Source organism: Ictalurus punctatus, chromosome 5, assembly GCF_001660625.3.
Source record: "Ictalurus punctatus breed USDA103 chromosome 5, Coco_2.0, whole genome shotgun sequence".
Classification (NCBI taxonomy): domain Eukaryota; kingdom Metazoa; phylum Chordata; class Actinopteri; order Siluriformes; family Ictaluridae; genus Ictalurus; species Ictalurus punctatus.
The window spans coordinates 5732497-5752792 of NC_030420.2; the positions used below are offsets into that span (position 1 = coordinate 5732497).

The following is a 20296-nucleotide window of genomic DNA, read 5'->3' on the forward strand; positions in this document are numbered from 1 at the left end:
CTGGCACAGTGGTGCAGCAGGCACCGTGGGTGCGTCACAGCTCCAGGGTCCCCGTTTAGATCCGGAGCTCATGTTAATCTATGTGAGGAGTTTAGCATGTTCTCCAAGTGTCCCCGTGGGTTTTCTTCAGGTTCTCTGGTTAACTTTGACCTCCCAAAAACATAACTATGCGAAACTATCTCTAGGTGTGAATGAGCCTGTGAATTTGTGCGTACATAGTGTCAGGGTGTATTCACACCTCTTCCCCAGCATTCCTGGGATAGGATTTGGATCCACCTCAATCTTCAATGCTTACTGAAGACGAATGAATGAACGAATGAGGTGGTGTGAAGCAGAGCCACCCTGAATGATTATTTTACTATAACAGCACATCCTGAAGTGTTTAAATACTCTTATTTCACAACAATTTGTCCACGACAAGAAGTTTGATATTTTTTTTTGATTAAAGAATGACGTGTCATACTGCTTATCCATTTCTAATTACTTTTATTGTTGTAGAATGTCCATGAAGCAAATTAGTTCCTGTTACCACTTTCGTTATAACAGCTATAAACAGTTGTTTCCTTACCCTGAATTGTCACTTGAGTTGAATGTTCTTAATGTAGGAAGTTGTTCATTGTTGACCCCCCCCCCCCCCATAACTTAATAACAAGCTTAAACAATCAGTCTGTAATCCACCTGCTGTTTTAATTAATAAAACTGCATAAGGTGCTGTTTATATGATGTGGAGGGAAAAATGCTTTATATCTTTTAACATCTCTGGTTTGTGCAGGTGTATAGGTCAGGGAAAAAAAATATCTCATTGCTGTAATAAATAAATAAATGTGATGGATATGACGGTACCATGCCCTGTGATGGACTGGTATGCCAGCCGGGGTGTATTCCTGCCTCACACCCAATGTTGCTCTGGATCCACCGGGACCCTGACCAGAATAAATCACTTACTGAAGATGAATGAGTGAATGATGGTATATATTTGTCTGATGTTTGGTTTTCTGTGCTGCTATTGATATAATATGAAGGTTGGTAAACAAACAAACAAACAAAAAAATTTATTAATGAAATACTGACTGCATATGGCTCTGTGTGTGCGGAGTTTGCGTGTTCGCCCCGTGCTGCGGGGGTTTCCTCCGGGTACTCCGGTTTCCTCCCCAGTCCAAAAACATGCATGGTAGGCTGATTGGCATGTCCAAAAGTGTCCGTAGTGTATGAATGGGTGTGTGAATGTGTATGTGATTGTGCCCTGTGATGGACTGGAACCAGGGTGTCCAGGGTGTTCCCCACCTTGTGCCCGAAGGCTAAGCGGTATAGAATATGGATGGATGGATGACTGCATATGTAGACCTACAGGGCCACAGGCTCCCATCCCTGGTCATGTAGTACACCCTGTCCTACACATATGAGTATTTTCCTTGCTCCCCGAATGCTTGATCCAACCAATCAGCTTAATAACAATCCTTCCTGATTTGACGTGGGTGTGTTAGAGCTATGAAAGCACTAAAATGTGGGGGGGGGGAAACACCCTCCAATAAATAAACCCATGCACTAACCCATGCATTGCTACATTTCCTGAACAGCAGGTGGCGCATCGAGTCACGCGCCTCTTCAAGCTCAGTTTCGCAGGCAAAAAATAATAATATTTCTCCCGTTCTATATCCCACCCACACTTCTAGTGCCCGTCCTCTGGGCTTTATTTTGATAGCTACACGTGGCATGAGAAAGCGGGGGGTGTGTTTACCGATGATGCCACATCTCAGAGCGAGAGCTCGCGCTGAAAACCACAGTGGCGAGGTGTGCAGTCACACACGCACGCGCGCCGCATAAAGGTTAAAAAGCAAGCGCGAGCTCCTGTGGCAGGTTTGCGTTTAAAAAGAAAAAAAGGGGGAAAAAAAGGGAGGCAGACCTTAAGAGTTGCATGGTGTTATTTTCTGTGTAAGAAGCCTTCGTTACAGACAACCATTCTACATTACTTATTTAATTTTTGTTTTTTTTGTACGTTTTGTTTTTGACACGAGGGGCTGCGCGCGCGGAAAATCACACGCAGGTGTCACCGTTTGTAGCTAATTTATTAGAATTATTATTATTATTATTATTATTATTTATCTCAGCGTTGGCGTCGTGTACTATTTTGTTTTAAACTCTGGTAAGTTTTTTGTTTTTTTACATTTTCTCAACAGTTTTAAAACCATAAGTTAATTGATCATTCACTTGTATAATTCACTGCCAAGTTGTAAGTGCTAACACTTAAAAAAAAAAAAAAAAAAATGTTTAGAACAAAAATAATTACCACATTGAATTCATTCTTTAAATATTCTGCTTCTTTAAAACTGACTAAAAGTGTTAGCCATGTGCTATTTTAGCTGAATATGCAGTTTTAACCAGTTACCTCTGTCAGTTATTAACCTGTTCTAAGCTGAAGTCTCTTTCATCTTCAGGTTAATGCATTTTTGTATTAGAAGAACTTTCTAGAACATTTTTTATAGCTACCTTGCAGGTCACCCACAACATTTCTGACCTGGGGAAATCCACAGAGAACTGAAGGTCTAGTTCTGTTTGGTTTTCTACCTGTTGAACTTTGGTTGCAAATTCAGTAAGCTTGAAAGAAAACAAAACCCAACAACCTGAAACTTTAAACCATTACATCAACCAAACGTTGTGAAAAAACATTTGTATCTTGTCTTATTTAGATTTAATATCTTGTCATTTTAAGATGGTACCTCATGATTTTAAATATATATATATATATATAATATATATATATAATTTTTTAAATGAATTTACACCAGACATTGCCCTTATTTTGACATAAAATTGTTATTTCTATATTCTAGCATGCTATTTAACTCAAACTTTATTACTCAAAACATTATTTCAGGATGTTTACTTATTTATTTCAAGACCATATATTGTCTTTTTTTTTTTTTTTTTTTTTTTTAGCTATGTATTGTTGTTTCAACTTGTTTCCGCCCTTCCTGAGATATTATGTTGATATTTCAACTCGATATCCCATTATTTCATTATAGTAAGTCATTATTTTCACGTAATATCGCTGTTATTTTTACCTGTTAATTATTTCCAGAATGTCATTTGAGTTAATTAATCAAATGTATTAATATGTAGCCCTACATTTACTTCTGGATTGTGAATTGAACAAGATATGAAGTTAAAGTAATGGCATACTATCTTGAAATAACGGCATGGCGAGTCAGTTTTTTTTCGTATTAATACCAGGACATGATTGTAAATGGGAAATGCCACCATGTTGTTGTACCATCCCGATGGTTGGCCTGGGCGTTAACTGATGGATTATTAGCAGTGTCTGGATTTGTATTGTCCTCGTCTATGCGATTAGCCAAACCCGTCGAAATACAGAATAACAAGAGATTTGTTGAGCACTACCGTTAGCTAGTTTGGCATAGCCGGATTTGTCGATATGCGGCATAACAACAAAGGGTGTGTCTCAATCAGCTTCCTAGTTCAGTAGTCAGGGCACTGATCAGGGAGTCGGCCATTTTAAGGGCTGTCTCAATCGCAGAGTCCTTGCAGTGCACTCGAAAGAAGTCCCACAATCCATCGCAAAAACCAGGAAGCATCGATGCTCGCTAGGTTGCCTTACTGGAAGTGACGTCATGTTTTCTGAAACCTCTCCGCTCTATTAAAAAAAAAAATGGCGGCCGAACTCTCAGCTAACTTCTATAAATGTTAGTAGCTTGTTATCGTTGTTGGAGCTCTCAATTGTTACTTACGTTAACAATTTGTTTTAAATTTTATTTGACGTTCTATATACGGTCTGTTTGAGTTTAACGACTTTTAAGTGTTTAATGATTTTTAAAAATCCACTAGCTAGCCTACGATCCTGCTTGAAGTCCCATGACGGACACTTTTTTGTGATTAAGCGAACAAATTTAGATGATACAATGTCAGAAGGATATCGGTCCTGCCCGTTGCTGATAAAAGCCAGCGGTGACGTTTTTCAACACGGGTACATAGCCGTGTTGCCAGAACATGGGTCATCGGTGTCACAATGTGTAGTGAGCCAGGGTCGTTAAAAATACGTTCCCGATCTCGTGTACACGATATACTCGTTCATAACCTATTGAGCCGATTGAGATGCATCCAAAGACTCGTTCTTCACTGTTCGGAAGATAAACGTTTTTGGGTGTCCATGTCAACCATGATGGGTTCAAATACCTGAGCCTGTTTTGTGTCGTAACAAATTGAGCTCATTGTTTTTACAGAAGTACTGAGAGTTTCTGTTTATTTAAGAAGAAGGGGGGGGGGGGGTGTGTGTGACTCAGCACCAACCTATATAACCATAATTAATCATTTAAGTGCCTGCACATTCTGAAATTAGAAGTGATTTATTCAGCGAATATACACTATTAAAGACCCTACATGATATATATGCATAATACCACACCCTTTAATACCACGACTAGCATGTGGCTGTATAAAGCCATATAATGTAATATGTCCCGAAGCCTTAGTACAATTTGATTATAGTAACACGGCGCTAAGATCTTGTCCTGTTGTATAGTACATGCAGTACCACAATACAGCAGAGCAGCACACAACCTCCTGATCTGAGTTCACATCTTTGGCTGCCTGCAGCTGAAAACAAATCAGTGATGACTGTGCGGTACGTTTTAACCAGGCATGAAAAAATGCTGGAACTTGCTGAATCTTCCCAGCTCATTACCTTCCCTTTGTCTGCCTCTCTCTGTCTCTCTCTCTCTCTCTGGCACACCTCATCACCTCTCCTGTGTGTATATTTAGAGGGGTCCAGACTGCTGAATGGGCATGAGGCAGAGGATCCACAAACACACCACTCGGTCATTGTACTGGCATTCAGCTTTATAATAACAGAGCTGTGGAAAAGAAAAGGGGGGGAAAAAAAGCACAAAACGCTGGTGAAGTGCCCGTTTCTCTGGTGGAGAAGGTCGGTTATTGGCACAAATCACTGCCGTTAAAGCTTCAGCAGCAAAGTACCAGTTCACTTTTCTTTTTTTAAGGTTCTGCAAGAAACCGTGCAAAATTGAAGCCTCTGTTCGTTGTCCTTTTCGCACGTGGTTTTTTTTTTTTTTTTTTTTTCTTAATTAGCTTCACAGATCTGTCATTTATCCTCGGATTCGATTTCTGACCTTTTGTACGTTCTACAGCCGGCCTTTTACGTATTTCGCTGAAGCTCCGCCCCTACATCTCTCTGGAAGTCTCTCCTCAGGTTGCAGCTCGTCAAAATGTGAGCTAAGTTACTGGTCTAATTCAGTTGCCGTTGTGCACTTTGGGAACATAATCAGTGAGGTCTAATTGTAACTTCGGAGATTGTAAGTCAGGTGTGGACAATTGAAGCAGATTTTGTGTCTGCGCCGTTGGTGTTTTTTTTCCTAAACCGTTCGTCATCGTCCCACCTGCTGCACTACACACATCACCTGAGTCGCGTTCTGGCTGACTTTTGACCGGGCGGATTAATTAGATTAACGTTTCAGAATTGGGTGATCTTTTCAGAATCGGGAACATGAAGGGATGTTGAAACACAGATCTGAGTGAAATAAAGTGTAGTGCAAAGCTCCGATACCTGCATGCAGCCACTCTGCAGTTAGAGATTGCAAATAATGTTTTGTGTGGAATGTGAGGACGGAACACCACGTCTAGCTTGACGTAGTATGTTGTTATCAGGGCGTTAGCTAGACTGTTAATCATCTGGGCTGAGCCCAGATTCTTCTCCATCAAAAAACTTTTAAAAGCACACCTCTAAATACACTCCATGCACTTTATTCTTGCTTGTGAGGGCTATTTGCTTTAAAAAAAAAATTTGAAAAATGGACAAAAAATAGGATTTTATCATAATACTTGCCTCCGGTGTTATTACCGTTTGTAAAATATCAAACTTTTTGACTTTCAATGACGATGAGGCTAGTTGGCGCTGCTATTCAAGGGGAGGCACAACTACTGTAAGCTATCGTTTTATCAGTTTAGCTGCTACAGTGCCATGTGACGTACGTTAGCTGTCCTTATGCTCTGCTCAGATCACGGTCACGTAACTTGGAACTCGTGTATGTACTTTTACACACCTCGTTTCCCTGCACAGCGTGAGAGGATGTTAGTGTTTCAACCCCTTTACTGCTAAAATCAACCCATTTTACCCTTCGTACTAATTGACTGCGTGAGCGAGCCGTCAGCCAGAGTATTTTCCTGTAAACGCTGTCTGATTGGTCTCGCCTCCGTTCACTGAAGATAAAATACAACACTCCGTTCAGTGATGATGCAAAACTACAACGCTGCCGTCTCCTTTTACTGATGATCGGTTATGTAGTGACGAACCGCTCCAATTATACTGTAACGCTCCAGTATTCGGGGCTTACGGAAAAATCTTCAGGGCAACAGCCCCGAATTTCCCAGGCCAGGTCTTGCCCCTGGTTGTTGCATTAGGTTAGCTACCTCTTTTGGCATTGAGTTAGGCTTCTGCTCACCATAAACATGGGACTGGGAAGCACACTGGAGCTTTCCTTTGCCTGAAGGGTTAATCGATGCATTTGATTTGTAATCATGAACACTGTCGAGACATATATTAGGGTTTTTTTTTTTTTTTTTTTTTTTTTTTTTCCCCCAGAACATCATGTAAAAACCCCTGTTGAATATTTATCAAATGTGATTTTCAGTTAGACTAGAAACTAACCCCATAGTATTTGTCCGTTTAGGTTTCAGTTGCAGGGCGTCATGGATTCGTAGCACGTTCGGAGCTGTTGCTTAGACAGGAAGCAGCACAGTGATACGATCTGGTGTGGACGGGTGGATGATGAAAGACTCTTCTCTCATCCTCTGTGTCGTTATCCGGCTATGGCTCATTTGTTCTTTCAATGGCTGCTTGACCTTTGGCTTTGCTGTGCTGTGAAATGCCTGGGTAGGTTTTTTTTTTTTTTTTGGTCAGATTTATGTGGCGTATGTACACAAGTGTGCATGGGTTTGTATGGCAGTGTACGCCGAGGTGTTTCTTGTTCTTGGTTAACTTTGTCCATATATGGCTTTGTGTGTTTGTGTAACTCTGCTTTTATCTGATAGTTGCCGGTGCTGTAATTGAGACCGGTGTGTTTAACGGCGCTGTTTAGTCGGTGTGGGTGCCTGTGATGTATATTCAGCAGTGGGACTGCATCTGTCTGATGCTGAATCCTCATAGCTGAGATCTGATCAGGAATGGCTCGGTGTAAATCCCACCGTTTTCCCTATAAACTGAATGCCATCAAGCAACCAGCACATTTGGCGTCTGACGTGTGCTTCTTTTGCGCTCGAGTTACAAGCCTCCAAAACCTTTTCTGTAAATATGCGCTTCAAACTTCTCACACGTGGGTTATGAGATTGTGTATCCTGCTGTAATTCCTTAATGATGATGATTTTGTTTGAGGTAAGTTTTGAAGACTTGGGAATGAATGTCGGTTTCATTGCTTTGCTTGCTTCATATAGGGCCAGTACAAAACTAAAGATGCACACCACTGGACTCCAGGCATGTCTTATTGACTACATCTGTGGAAAATCGGGCTGTTTTTGTTCCATTTCTCTCGAGTCTGATTCACTGTTCAGCCAGGACTTGAGAACATGCTTGCGTGTCTTCAGCACACAGAAAAGTGCCTGTACTTCTTCTTTTTTTTTTTTATGTTCTGTGCTAAATGAAACCTGGAGGTGGAGGATGTGGTCTGAACTGATTGCAGAGCAATACTTAAGAGTTCACACTACAAAAAAAAAAGCTCACTGGAGCTTAAACCAGCCCTCCATCTCTCGTCATTCTTCCAAGTATGTTTACAACAGTTATACATGGACAGTCCAAGACATCCTTTCTAGTAGGGCTGCATTCAAAGAAGGCATTTTAAATATCGGTAAGACGGTGTGCTGTTTTCTTTTTATACCACAGCACTTTTGAATTATCGGTTCTGATTAGCCGGAAGGCACTGATTAATTTTCTCTAACAGCATCTCTGACAGTAGTGCCGGACGCAAGGTTTACGCTAATGTACCCGTTCTAGTAAGTTCTCGCTTCTATAGTAATACAGAATGGTGCAAAAAAAAAAACAAACATCCAGCGAGCGGCAGTTCTGCAGACGGAAATGATTCAAGTAACTATTAAAAAAAAAAAAATTTAATAAGCATATCAGAACGCACGACTATCTTGTCTTAATAGTTTAATGAGGCTTGTTAGGTTGAGTAATGCCTAAACTGCTGATTTAATACTATGTAGATAGAGATTTGTCATTATGTGATTGATTTTACATTATGGTAATTGGAACAGGAAATAGTTTTATTTATTTATTTATTTATTTAAAAGAAAAAAAGGTTCCCTGATTATTATATGAAAATAATTGTTGCAGCCATAATTGCTGATTTTAATTTGAGTCATTATCATCATCATCTCTAAACTACTAGATGATCTCAAACTGATGTAAGTGGATTGTTACGGTTCATTTTAAAGTTATTTAAACCTCTGCTTTCATTCAGTGAAAGACATGCGAGTAGGGGAGGGCAGTGTGGCAGAAATATCACACTGTGATGCCCGACGATATCTTTACAATTCACGAATATGTAATATGAGCTTTTTAGTTTCGCTGAAAAAGTTCTTCAAATGTTTTCATTCGACGTTTCCAAAAAAGATTAGTCCACTCGGTTAGTTTAAGTTCCACTGGCGTTGTTCAAGCGCTGACGCCTGACGGATACTCGCAAAAGCGTGCCGTGATGGGATTATGTTGCTTTATTGATGCTACCATTGATAACACCCAGATTACATGCAAACGCTAATCAGTCATCAGATCAGCTCCGACTGGGCTCGATTGAGAATCTAGGTGACGGTGAGCGAGTGCTAGAAAACATATTTCTCTTCCAACATTCAGTTTAGTCTCTATGGCAGCAGAATAAATACAGTTTCGATGGCGGGGAAATGGTGTTGCGCAAACCACATCAAGAGATAACCAATGAACATTGAACAGTTTCACGGTTGTGGAATCCAGGTCTAATGATTCATGGAGTGAGAATCCAAACACACTGTAGTCATTCTATTGTATTGTGTCTATTCTCTGGAAGCCGCCCTATTTTTTTTTTCTTTTTTCTCTTTGTCCTCTCATACCTTTGTCCTGCTCCGTTTCTGAGGTCTTCATAGCTGCAATCCATGGGTTGGATTCATCGCTGGTGCATGTATGAAGTATGTGCTCAATGTTCTTCGCCGTCATTAGCAGGAATCTATAACGAAGTGTTTATCTCGGTGTTACCACGACAATGGCGTGGCTTTAGCACGGCGTTCTCTCTGTACGTAGGGTGTGTGCTCATAAGGCATAATTGCCTAAAGCCATCATTTCAGGGAGTGGATCTGTTCGGTGACGTCGACGTGGGTGCGTAAGAAATCGGATCATTGGTGCTTCGTTAGATGTCCTTTTGCTCTGCGTCGATGCTAATTGTGAAAGTGTTTTACACAATGAAGCGTAAAATATCCAAGACGCAAATGATGTGTAATATAGAAGGGATATTCATAAGACTAACGTGACTGAATGGTGACCTTTCAAAACCCTAACCATTAGTGATGTAGCTCACTGCTATAAACGAGACGTCAGTGTTAAGTGGAACATCTTGCCGGACAGGAGTCGAACCCAGCGTGGTCTTTTGTTGTTGTTGTAGTCCATCCACTTCAAGGGTCAATATGTTGTGTGTTCTGAGATGCTTTTCTGTTCACTACGGTGTGTAAAGGGTGGTTATCGGCGTTCCCAGTCTCCTTCAAGACAGAAGAAACATTCGACAGCAAATTAGCTGCTTCCAGAGATTGTAATTTATATTAAGATATTTAAAAAAAAAGATATTGTGATGACCAATATCTTATCTTATATAAATGATAAATATAAGTGGGATGTTGTGGCATAACTTATCATTTATCAATATTATACAGTCATCTGTATCACCTACCTCTAATTTTACCAAGTGGTCTGATGTTTGCATGACTTCGAACCTAAGCTCAGCCAAATGTTTCAGTGTTACGGGAGAAATGTTCTGTTCTGTGTATGTGTTCCAGAAATATTGTCAGGAGGCCATCTGCAGTTGCAATCATGCCTTACTGTCCAATATTGCTACACACAAAGAGATACAGAACCTCTGGAAAGTAGTTTTAATATTATGCCAAGTTTCTTTCTTTTTTTTTTTTTTATAATGTAACATATCCTTTTACGCATGACCTAATGCCCTTTTGGACTCGTCATCATGTTATTGTTCCTGACAGAACCCTAAAACGCATTTTAAAGTATGCACGAAATTCTCCAAAAAGTTCTCACGTGTCTGACCGTCCTTGAAGCAAGAGTTCGTTTCGGCACATGCTCGTCCTTTTTGGACGGGTATATGCAGATCCGGTGTTTCCTCTACGACTTTATGACTTTTCCTTCACTGTTTACTGCAGAGCCAATGTTGGATCGTGTTCTTCAACCAGAGGAGCGTTGGCGAAAGCAGACTTCAGTGTTCACTTTTGGTGCCAGACATTTTATTGGGCCTCTATTACAAACACACTGTTTGAGACCATAGCCTTTGGATGAGGTTGGGAGTGAAGGAAGGATCTCCACAACTGGCTGAGCGTCCACTTTGGGAGCATCTTTTGAGCGAAATTAAACGTACATAAATCATGCTACAGCGAGTGAACGTTAAACACCGCTAACATTTAGCAGGTTTTGCTCACTCATTGCCTTTTTTTTTTTTTTTTTTTTTCCCAGTGAAATGCTCTGACCTTCTCAAGTTCACCAGCAGCTCAGAGCGAACGCTAATGTGCTCTTCAAATAGCGTCTCTAAATGTCTCTTACTCGCAATCGGACATGGATGGGTTTGATTTCCATTATTATAGGACGTACAGCCGTTAGCTCTCAAATTTTCGGTTATGTTTAGTCTCGCGAACATTAGCGATCATCAGTCACACATTTATTCCAAGTGCCACTTCAAAGGCCGACTCATTCCGGGTGAACTGAAGTAGTTTTGTCTTAAATTATGGGCCTTTAGGCGTTGTCTGGAAGCCCGAACTCTTTCATGGTTTTGACTTGCCTTTCAATGACCGACACACACACTATTCTTCAGCACTGACTCATTCGATTCTGTGCCATCCCTTCATAACATGCGCTCCTGTAACTTTTGGGCTGGAAAGTATTTAATGCTAAAGGCATACACACACACACACACACACACAAGTATTTGATTTGAATCAAAAGAATTTGGGTGTATGCTTCCATTCGGCTGCATTTGTGCTGCCATGTAAAGATGGCTACAGATACACCCTTTAGTATGTCTTTCTTGCGAGCTTTCACTAAGGTGAGGTCAGGAGAGAGAGGTGAGACACATTGTGGGCATCTAAACCAGTATTTCCAGTTCCAGTCGTACGCTTGTATTGTGTTATGGTTAGATGGAATTTGAAAGATTATATAGCCAGGTCACCATTACCTGGCCTGTGAACCAAAATGAACGTAGACTATGCACTAGAGTCTGGCAGTTATGTTTGTGGCGACAAGTCGGCTCCAGTTTCTAATTCCACACATGTTGGTGTATATCACATGTTCAGGCCTTTTTATAACCAGCCGTAGTGTTACCGGTTTTGATGTGCTACAGTAGACGCGGTCCGTAAAAATGTTATCTGGTTACAGTTTGGCCTCTTGAATGCGTAGCTGTATGCCAGTTTTTCCTCTTACTGTCGAGTCACCGAAGCAGAAGAACCCCAAACAGCTGGCCTTTGGACAAAGGCGAACGTCTAAACATGGAAAAGGTCTAGACTCCGCTAAACCTTTCATTTATTTGTGCGGTGCACATACTTTCACCGTCTGTCAGCACAGCAGTTTCTATTTTCACCACTTCTTTTCGCTCTGTTCTTTTATAGTGAATTGGAAGTCTAAAGTTGTACTACAACAGGGCTGGGTAGGTCAGTTGGCCAGGCACCTGGAACAAGAAGATTTTATCTCTGGGATATTGAATGAATGAATGAATGATGTCTTTTATTGATCACAAATGCATTATAGCACAGTGAAATTCTTTTCTTCGCATACCCCAGCATGTTAGGATGTTCGGGTCAGAGCGCAGGGTCAGCCATGATACAGCACCCCTGGAGCCGAGAGGGTTAAGGGCCTTGCTCAAGGGCCCAACAGTGGCAGCTTGGCAGTGCTGGATCTTGAACCCCCGACCTTCTGATCAGTAACCCAGAGCCTTAGAATTGTATTGTTCTTCGTAGTTAAACAAGTCGGATCTCCAACCAAACCAAAACACAATCTGGATGACTGTAGACAGCACAGAGGCTGTCTACAGAGGAACCAGGATTCTTGTGTATGATGTGCCACTCGGGAGCTTTCTGGGCAATCAAAACATGGGACACTGGAGCTTTTACTTGCCCGGTGGGTTAGCTAATACATTTGTCCACCCTTGTACCATATTTCCTTCAGGATTATGCAAATAAAGCAGACATTTATGCCACCTTTTAGACATTTAGACTCCAGTGACCGAGTCCTTCAGATTCGTCTTCACCGCAGTGATTGTGAAGTGGTTGGTTCAATCAAACTCCGGCCTTTTCAGGCAGGACTTGAGGGGGGGGCAGTCGGGTTTCTGACATGTTCATAAGGAGTTGAATCCCACCAGAATATTTGGCCTAATTGAGATTTTAAGTGGAAGTATGGCTGGCGCTCTCATGTGATTACGTGACACTGAGCAACAATGTGGACCAAGTGGAGTCTTGAGGTCACAGTAATTAAATCTAACAGTGGGGAAAGCTTGTTAAGGTGGCTGATTTGTCTAGCCACCTAATGATTGGTTGGGCCCAAATGTTCAAAGAATGCAACAATATTGCAGCCTCATCTAAGTGCATTGGGTACAAGTGGTTTTTCTACATTCTTTCCCTTCTCCTTTTCATGATATCTCAATATTTTGGAGCGTTTTTCCTGACTTAGGGGACCGCAAACACTTTCACAAACATCAGGATACTTTGTTTGTTTGTGTGCATGAATTCCTTAGATTCCATATTTAATTACTCATCCAGTTATATAATAGGCTGCACCATTGTTCAAAAGCAGTTCACATTAGGTCATTGATGTGGAGATTGAGCTGGTGAACTGGAGATGTGCTCCAGTGCTTTTATATAAAAATTTTACTACTAATATATCTGCACAGCTAATATTTTCTTAAGGATGATGTGCACTTTCAAGCTGTCAACATTGAAGCATTACTTCTGCCAGTCACACCCAATCTGCTTCCCTCGTCTTTTCCTAACAAGGAAGTTGTCAGCGTGGTTCAGGCTCTTTGGAAAGCATGTCTGGATCTGAAAGGAAGAACGAAGATGTCTGACAGATGTTAACAAATATCGTCTGCACAAAGTGTCATGGTCCTGGTTAAGTTTAAGGCATGTGTAAGACTGGGCATGACATTGCTGCGGTGATTTGAATTCAGTCAGTTGTTTTGTCATCAGTAAGCAGGTCCATTTGATAATATTTTGCTGAAAATTTACCAAAAACTAGTCCAGGCTTTAATGAGGCAGAAAATACAGTTTTGGCAATTGATGGAAAAAACTCTCAAACTAACTTGTGCACTTGAAAAAAAAACTTGTTCTTGTTAAGTTCCTTCAGGAAATGTTTGCGTTGTGGGTGGGTTTGCATTCTGGAAATGGTGCACTAATGCCCCCTTCTAAGTGGGGTTCCCACTGCACGTTAAATAAAAATGGATCCAAAGATTAGGCAACAAAACTTTGGGTTCTGGGTCACTTTCCACTAACTTTCAAGACGACTGGACCAACCACAATGATGACACTTAAAAGCGATTACATCATTGACGTTCTCGCGTCATCCATTGTGTTTACGCCGTTATCCCACGTGGCAGTTCCAACACGGATTCACTGTTCTTTTGTTTGATTGGACGTTTACTTAACAAACTCTCATTATATTCGATCAGATCAGCGCTGTATCTTCTTAGTATGTTAGTAAAAATAGTGTGTGTAAACAATCAGCAGTAATTAGTATTAGTGCTGCTAGTCCCACCCACCTTTTTATTATTTTGTGCTGTTGATACCAATCTTTAGGAAGTACCCAAACCAACACTCCTGGACCTGCTGGATAATGAGAAATGTTCCAGGGCTTTGTGAATTTAAGTGGATATAATAGTCCTAGTCATAGTCCTTAGTGGATTTTGAGTTAGTCATGGAACATGGGATCATTTGAAATAACATTGACTTTCCACTCTGGCAGTCTATTCATTTATGTTGGGTACTTCATTTGAGGTACAAGGTTTAAATCCATTGACTTTTTGTTTTATTTGAGACAACACATCTTGCCGGTTGTCGACAGGTTCATGATTCAAAACGGAGCCGAAATCCAATTCTAAATGTGATATTTATATCGAGTGATTTATTCCAATTAACCTTCAAAAACTTTTCCACAAGTCTTTATTCCTTTCCTTGCCATTTGGTACAATTTAATAACGTTAATTTTCCTACCTATTGTGTTAAACAATATGACACATCGGCTTTGATTGCATCGTTTACTGCACATGCAATTCGGTCAATGCCATCTGGGAAAGCTCCGGGCTTTCCAGATCTCCTCTGGAGTTCTACAAAACGTTCTCATCCGAGCTGGCGCCAAACGTTTTGTTGGATGTTTCCATTTTTTACTACACCTGAATTTAGAGAATTGCATCAACCATTTGACTACTGGTCTGTTGAGTCTAATCATCGTTCCTGCTTTTAACGAAACCAGATTGTTTTGTCTTTATTGAACGCGTGTATGTTAGAGATAATATCGTGCAGAGATTAAATGTAGACGTCTGTAGAAACTGATTGTCTCCCAGTGCCAAAAAGGCTTTTGGTAGCATTTGTTGGCATTTCCTGTTTTCTTGAATTTGGGTTCCACTTTTATAAGACCTATTAAACTACTTTAAGCTAGTGGCTTCAGTTACGGTGACTAATCAGCCATCAGAAAGTTTCCTGTTGGCACTGGGTGTTGCTCTCTCATCAGTGTCTTGCTTTCATTATACCGATTGAGTCTCTATCTAATGGACAGGGTTTCCCGGGTGTTACTACTATAGGGGAAGAAGCCTGGGTCTTACTCCTTTCTTCTTATTTTATTTATTTATTTATTTTTTTAAATTCACTGAAATGGTTTGCCCAAAAATGTCTGGAGAAAAGAGTTTCCAGTTTTCTGGTCCAAAGGCTAATAATACAGAACATTTTGTTTAAGTGGATCGTGTTTAAAATATACCACATTTCAAATCATTTCAGTTGTAATGATCATGGGAAATGGTGGCTTTCCTAAATTTCAACTAATTCAAACAAAGGCAAGGACTTAAGTGTTGCCAGATTCAGGGGGATCCTTCACGATTGCTCCATCGCCCTTGAGTAAAAAAAAAAAAAAGTAAAATAAAAGGCCTTGGACTTGGTAGCTGTCATTTCGCACAAGGTTATTAAACTGTAAAATGATTCTTCCAAATTTGTAATGTAGAACTCGCTCATCGCGTACATGGCGCAAAAAAAGGCAGCTGACTTTGTTGTCATTTTAGCAGAACATGCTCAAAACTGAAGAGGAGCGTAATTTTCTGTTTGCTTATAGGTTAGAAGCCTGGGCCGTATGCGTTTTTGGATTTCTAAAGGAGACGGGAACCAAAAAACAGACGAGCAAAACCAAATCATTATTATCAGGAGGAGACTGTCAGTTAGGTGAGACCGTAGTGAACTAATTGAGATAAAGAACGTCTCTCTTATGTTGTTGAAGATCTCGATTCTCATTTTGCAATATCCGTGTTATGGTGTTTAAATTGCGTAATGTACTTGCGATTAGAGCAGAATGTTTGTCATAAGGTCATGAAGCGTAACGTTCACTCGACTCCCATAGTCCTCCCACGGCAGCACCCAAATGGTCATCATACCTACACTATTTACTGTCCGTGTCTACATGACAGCATCAACGCTATTGTATTACGTAAAGCTCCTTTTCTCTCACGGTCCACCTGCTGGACCACCTCTCCCATGGTGTTATGATGCTATGAGGTTATGTTGGATTAGTATTTTGTTTAAAAAAAAAAAAACACCCGAAAACTTTAGTTCATTCCCATATTTTCCATTACGTAAACATCTCGACACGTCTCTGACTCCACGTCCATCGTACACTTTGGACAAGTAAACATTGTGAGATCCTGACTTCCCAACATATCCGAGATGAAAAGCCAACCATTGACGGGTAAAATGTGAGATTAGATTTCATTCACAGCTGTAGTAAGCATCTTGTCCTCGAGATGATCAAATCAAACATCGTGGTGTTTGCATGCTGTCTGATCCTTTAAGGTGCAAGTTTGTCCTTCTGGCTTTTGAGAGATAAATTCTGGATTGTTGACCCCAGTGGTTGAGTAGGTTATCAGCAGGGTTCTCGAGTGTCATGTCCAGTATGTATTACCCGTTGGCTACACGTTTACTTAGCAGTCTGACCTTTCCAGGTTATCATGTTGTTAACAGCAAGAGTTAGCCTTTTGTTTTAATAAAACCTCAGCTAATGTCATTTTTATTTCTAATTGAATTTGGCTTATCTGTTTGAAAAAGCATTTATGTAACCGGATTAATCAGTCTGACATTAATACATCATATCCAGCGCTTTCTAACGACTGACTCGCACAGCTGAAATATTTTGGAAGTGGTGTGTGTAAATTTTTTTTCCTTTTTTTTTTTTTTTTTTTTCTTTCTTCCTCCTCTAAACTGAATTGCGCCTGGTTGAGCGGCTGCTATTTTGCTTTCGCAAGGAATGCTTCGGGTGGATTGTGGTGGAAGTGTTGGACGCACGCAGTGGAAATGATGGAGGAAGAACAACAAAAACATGGCAGCTCGCCATGGTTTCTTATTAGAAACACTCGTTCGTAGTTGTGCTTTTGTAACAGCAGTCATAATATTATCCGACAGAGGACCGAATGATGGGAGTAACGTCAAGAAGTCGAACCTTATTTTTTTATTTATTTATTTATTTTTTGGCGAAGGGTTGAAGTCCTGAGCCGCGTTCACATTTTAAGGATGTCCGTTTGGCGTCAATGCCATGAACGGTTTATGGAATATAAAGCATTGTATGAGATTATGAAGTCAGGAACGGTTCTATTTCTCACCGATTGTTTTAATATTGAGAAAATGGGCCGTGTCTTGCTGACTGTATTGATATATATGGTGAAGTATTGAAGTTTTAGCGGTAACGTTTACAGTTTTCGATCCCTTGCTGCGGTGATACAGGAGCCACCGGAAAACTACACTTTTCCGCTTTTTTTTTTCTTTTTTTTTTTCCCCCCCGAGAAATGGACCAAACGGGAATAAAATTCACCCGACAGGAAAGCTATTTCACTGAAGACGAAAGAATGAGGGATGTGTGTATCTAGGTGAACTTTGACCTATGAATTAACAATCGTAAAATCCAAGTAGGTCGGACTGTGGGGTCTTTTGTTTGTTTATTTATTTATTATTTTTTAATTAATAAATAAATGCAAATTTGAGATCCTGCTGATTAAGTAGTGGTCACAACATTAAAAAAAAAAAAAAAAGTTACTGGTACTTGGCAACGCAACCTAAAAAAAAAGGAGCTGTCTAATCCATCGACATACGTTAGTGTTTTTGTGGTAAATTTCTGTTGCGCGCTCTCTCTCTCTCTCTCTCTCTCTCTCTCTCTCTCTCTCTCTCTCTCTCTCTCTCTCTCTCTCTCTCTCTCTGGCCACTAGGATTTTCTTGTCAGCAATGTTCACACCAGTGTTTCTTTCTTTCTCTCTCTGTCTATCCCAGTCTGGTTTACTAGATTTCTATTTGATTCCATGTCGAGTGTGAGAAAGATGTTCCAGTTCCTGCAAAATATCTCTCCTCTTCCTTTTGCCACACTTCCCACAGCCGTTTATTTTCCTCAGGAGCTAGCGACGCTTACCCTGCAGGCTTGTTCCGAGAAGAATAGGATTCAGTTCACGTCGGAAATAAGGCCGCGTTGTGGCTCAAAGCAGACCACCCTGACTGATGCGCAGCGAGAGTAACCGCACTTCTTCTCCCGGTTAGGTCTGCTGTGGCTTTTTCCAAGCTGGGCAGTTTTGTGTCGGAGGTGAGCAGCGTTTTAAACGACGCGAGATTAAGAACACTTGTGCGCATCTGCACTTGTGGAGCCTGTGCCCACTGCAGCTTCAGATTCCTGTTGTAGGCTGAAAGGAGTGGAACCAGATGTGGTCCTCTGCTGTCGTAGCCCACCCGCCTCTAGGTTTGCCATATTTTGCGGTGGGTTTCTGCTCACCACGGTTGTAAAGAGAGGCTGTATTTGTGTTACTGTAGACGTCCCGTCCGCTCGAATCAGTCACGTCAGTTGAATTGCTTTTTCCGCACAACTCTGTGTAAAAAAATCTCGAGGTTGGTGTGTCTGTGAAAATCTCAAGAGATCAGACATTTCTGAAATACTCGAATCAGCCCATCTGACACCACAACGTCAATGAAAACACACACACACACACACACACACACACACCCCATTTCTAGTGTTTTGATGTGAACATTTAACTGAAGTTTCTTCTCTCTCATGTTTTGACTACAGAGCTCCATAAGGTGGTGCACAGCGTGCTGCGGTCTCATCATGGCTTTCACAATGAACCTGGCTGGCCCGTCTCCCTGGGGCTTCAGAATATCTGGTGGGCGGGACTTCAAGAAGGCCATAACAGTCTCCAAGGTAACGTTCTCACCTGGTAATCCTAAAACAAGCTCATGAAACAATAGCCAAATTCTCATGCTCATGTTTCCTGTCTGTCTAGCGGGCTAGCTGTAGAGGAAGCTCCTTGATTACAGAAAGATTAAAATGCCTTTTCTAATGGTCGAGCTATTGTTGTGGGGTTTTTTTTTGTTTTGTTTTGTTTTTTTTGTTGTTTTTTTTACAAGATAAATTTTTTTTCCAATGCTCTATTGTAAAGTCTACTTGTAGGAGGGCAGGACGTGAGTTGAGAGTTGCCTATAAACAGGCTGCGAGTAAGGATATCCTGGTTTTGCCCCAGAACGGCTAGCTGTACTGTACCGAGGAAACGATGAATAATGGAAAACGAACGCTGGGGTAGAAGCTGGTACAATGAAAACTGATGCAGCTTGATTGTCGTTTTTACCCATGATCCTTTTAAAAGGTCATACGCACCAACAGCCGAAGATTAAGAAATCGCAAACACATTGCGAACGACTCGCATTAGGAACTAAATTAAGGTAGTAAAGTAGTTCTGCGTCTTGGTGCGTTGCCGTGCCACCGTTTCCTTCATGTGTTATGCATTAATGTGGTCATACATGTATTTTTCTTCTGGACGTCACTGTTCTAAAGTAATCCCTACTTTTTGCTCGGAAGGCCTGATCAGCTACAGATTGGGATCAGATGATTTCGTGCCCTCCATCTTGGCCGATGAAGAAAGCCAGTCTTAGGCAACATACGCGAGCCAGATTTTGCGACATATGCTTTAGTGAGAACGGCTTGAAACTTTTCATCCTTTTTCATCAAGCCAGACAAGTTAAGCAAAACGAAGCGATTAAGGTGTTTTAGTAAGGTGTTGGTCCACCACAAATTGGCAGAACAGCTTTAGTGGGCCTCGGGAACAGTTTTGCACGTCTCTGGAGCGTTACTGGAGGAGTCAACGCTGTTCTTCTGAAATATATATCCCCTTAGTCGGTTAAAAAGTCACGTTATGTAGGTTGCGACAATTTGTGCTTTAAGGACTGGATCAGCGCTTTGCTCATACCAAGTTTATATGATGTAGATGAGCTTGATGTCGGACGTAGAGACGTATTTCTGTTATTCGGGATTATTAGAGTTTAGAATATTCCCTCTTAAATTCGAGCAATGTTTCAACCACAGGACAAAAACGGTCGTTACAGCTTGCAATGCTGCTGCCTTTCTTATTGTCGCAGTCCACATGAACTTCAAACACTTAATGTTGGTTTTTTTTCTTCTTTCTGTATAACCACCACTGACATTCTTGGACGCCAACAGGCCAGTACCAGCATGCTCCTGGAGCCAGCTGTCACGATAGAAGCAGTCACGTGAGAGGGGAAGCAGCATGATTTCCATGGAGTGATGTCAGATTTGGTCGTAAATATTAAGGAAGCGTTTTGGAACATCACAGCTGAGCATGTGATGTAGAAGTGAACTGCATGGCTGGAGCCTCATCTGTGCTTCTTAACCGTTTCCCAAAGGGGCTGCGAAGTGAAACCGGGATCACTGAAGTAGCAAGGGGGTTGGCATGGGTACACGTCCGAGTTCCTCCTCTCCCGCCGATGTGGCATTTCTTAATCTTGCGTACAGTACGTGAGACTT

At 41.1% G+C, this 20296-nt stretch overlaps 1 protein-coding gene across 4 annotated transcripts in view; it reads left to right on the forward strand.

Annotated features, from left to right (window-relative positions):
• The first annotated feature begins 1729 nt into the window (after positions 1-1729).
• Positions 1730-20296, forward strand: part of pdlim2 (PDZ and LIM domain 2 (mystique)) — a 61947-nt gene continuing 43380 nt past the window's right edge. The window contains exons 1-3 of one of the 4 annotated variants that reach the window (XM_053680130.1): positions 1749-2143; positions 15569-15675; positions 18548-18679. In XM_053680130.1, the coding sequence (XP_053536105.1) occupies positions 18587-18679 (93 nt within the window). In that variant the 5' untranslated portion in view covers positions 1749-2143; positions 15569-15675; positions 18548-18586. Of the gene's footprint in view, positions 2144-6762; positions 6902-15568; positions 15676-18547; positions 18680-20296 lie in introns of those variants that run through there. The other 3 variants (XM_017468448.2, XM_017468450.3, XM_017468451.3) reach the window with 3 other exon arrangements.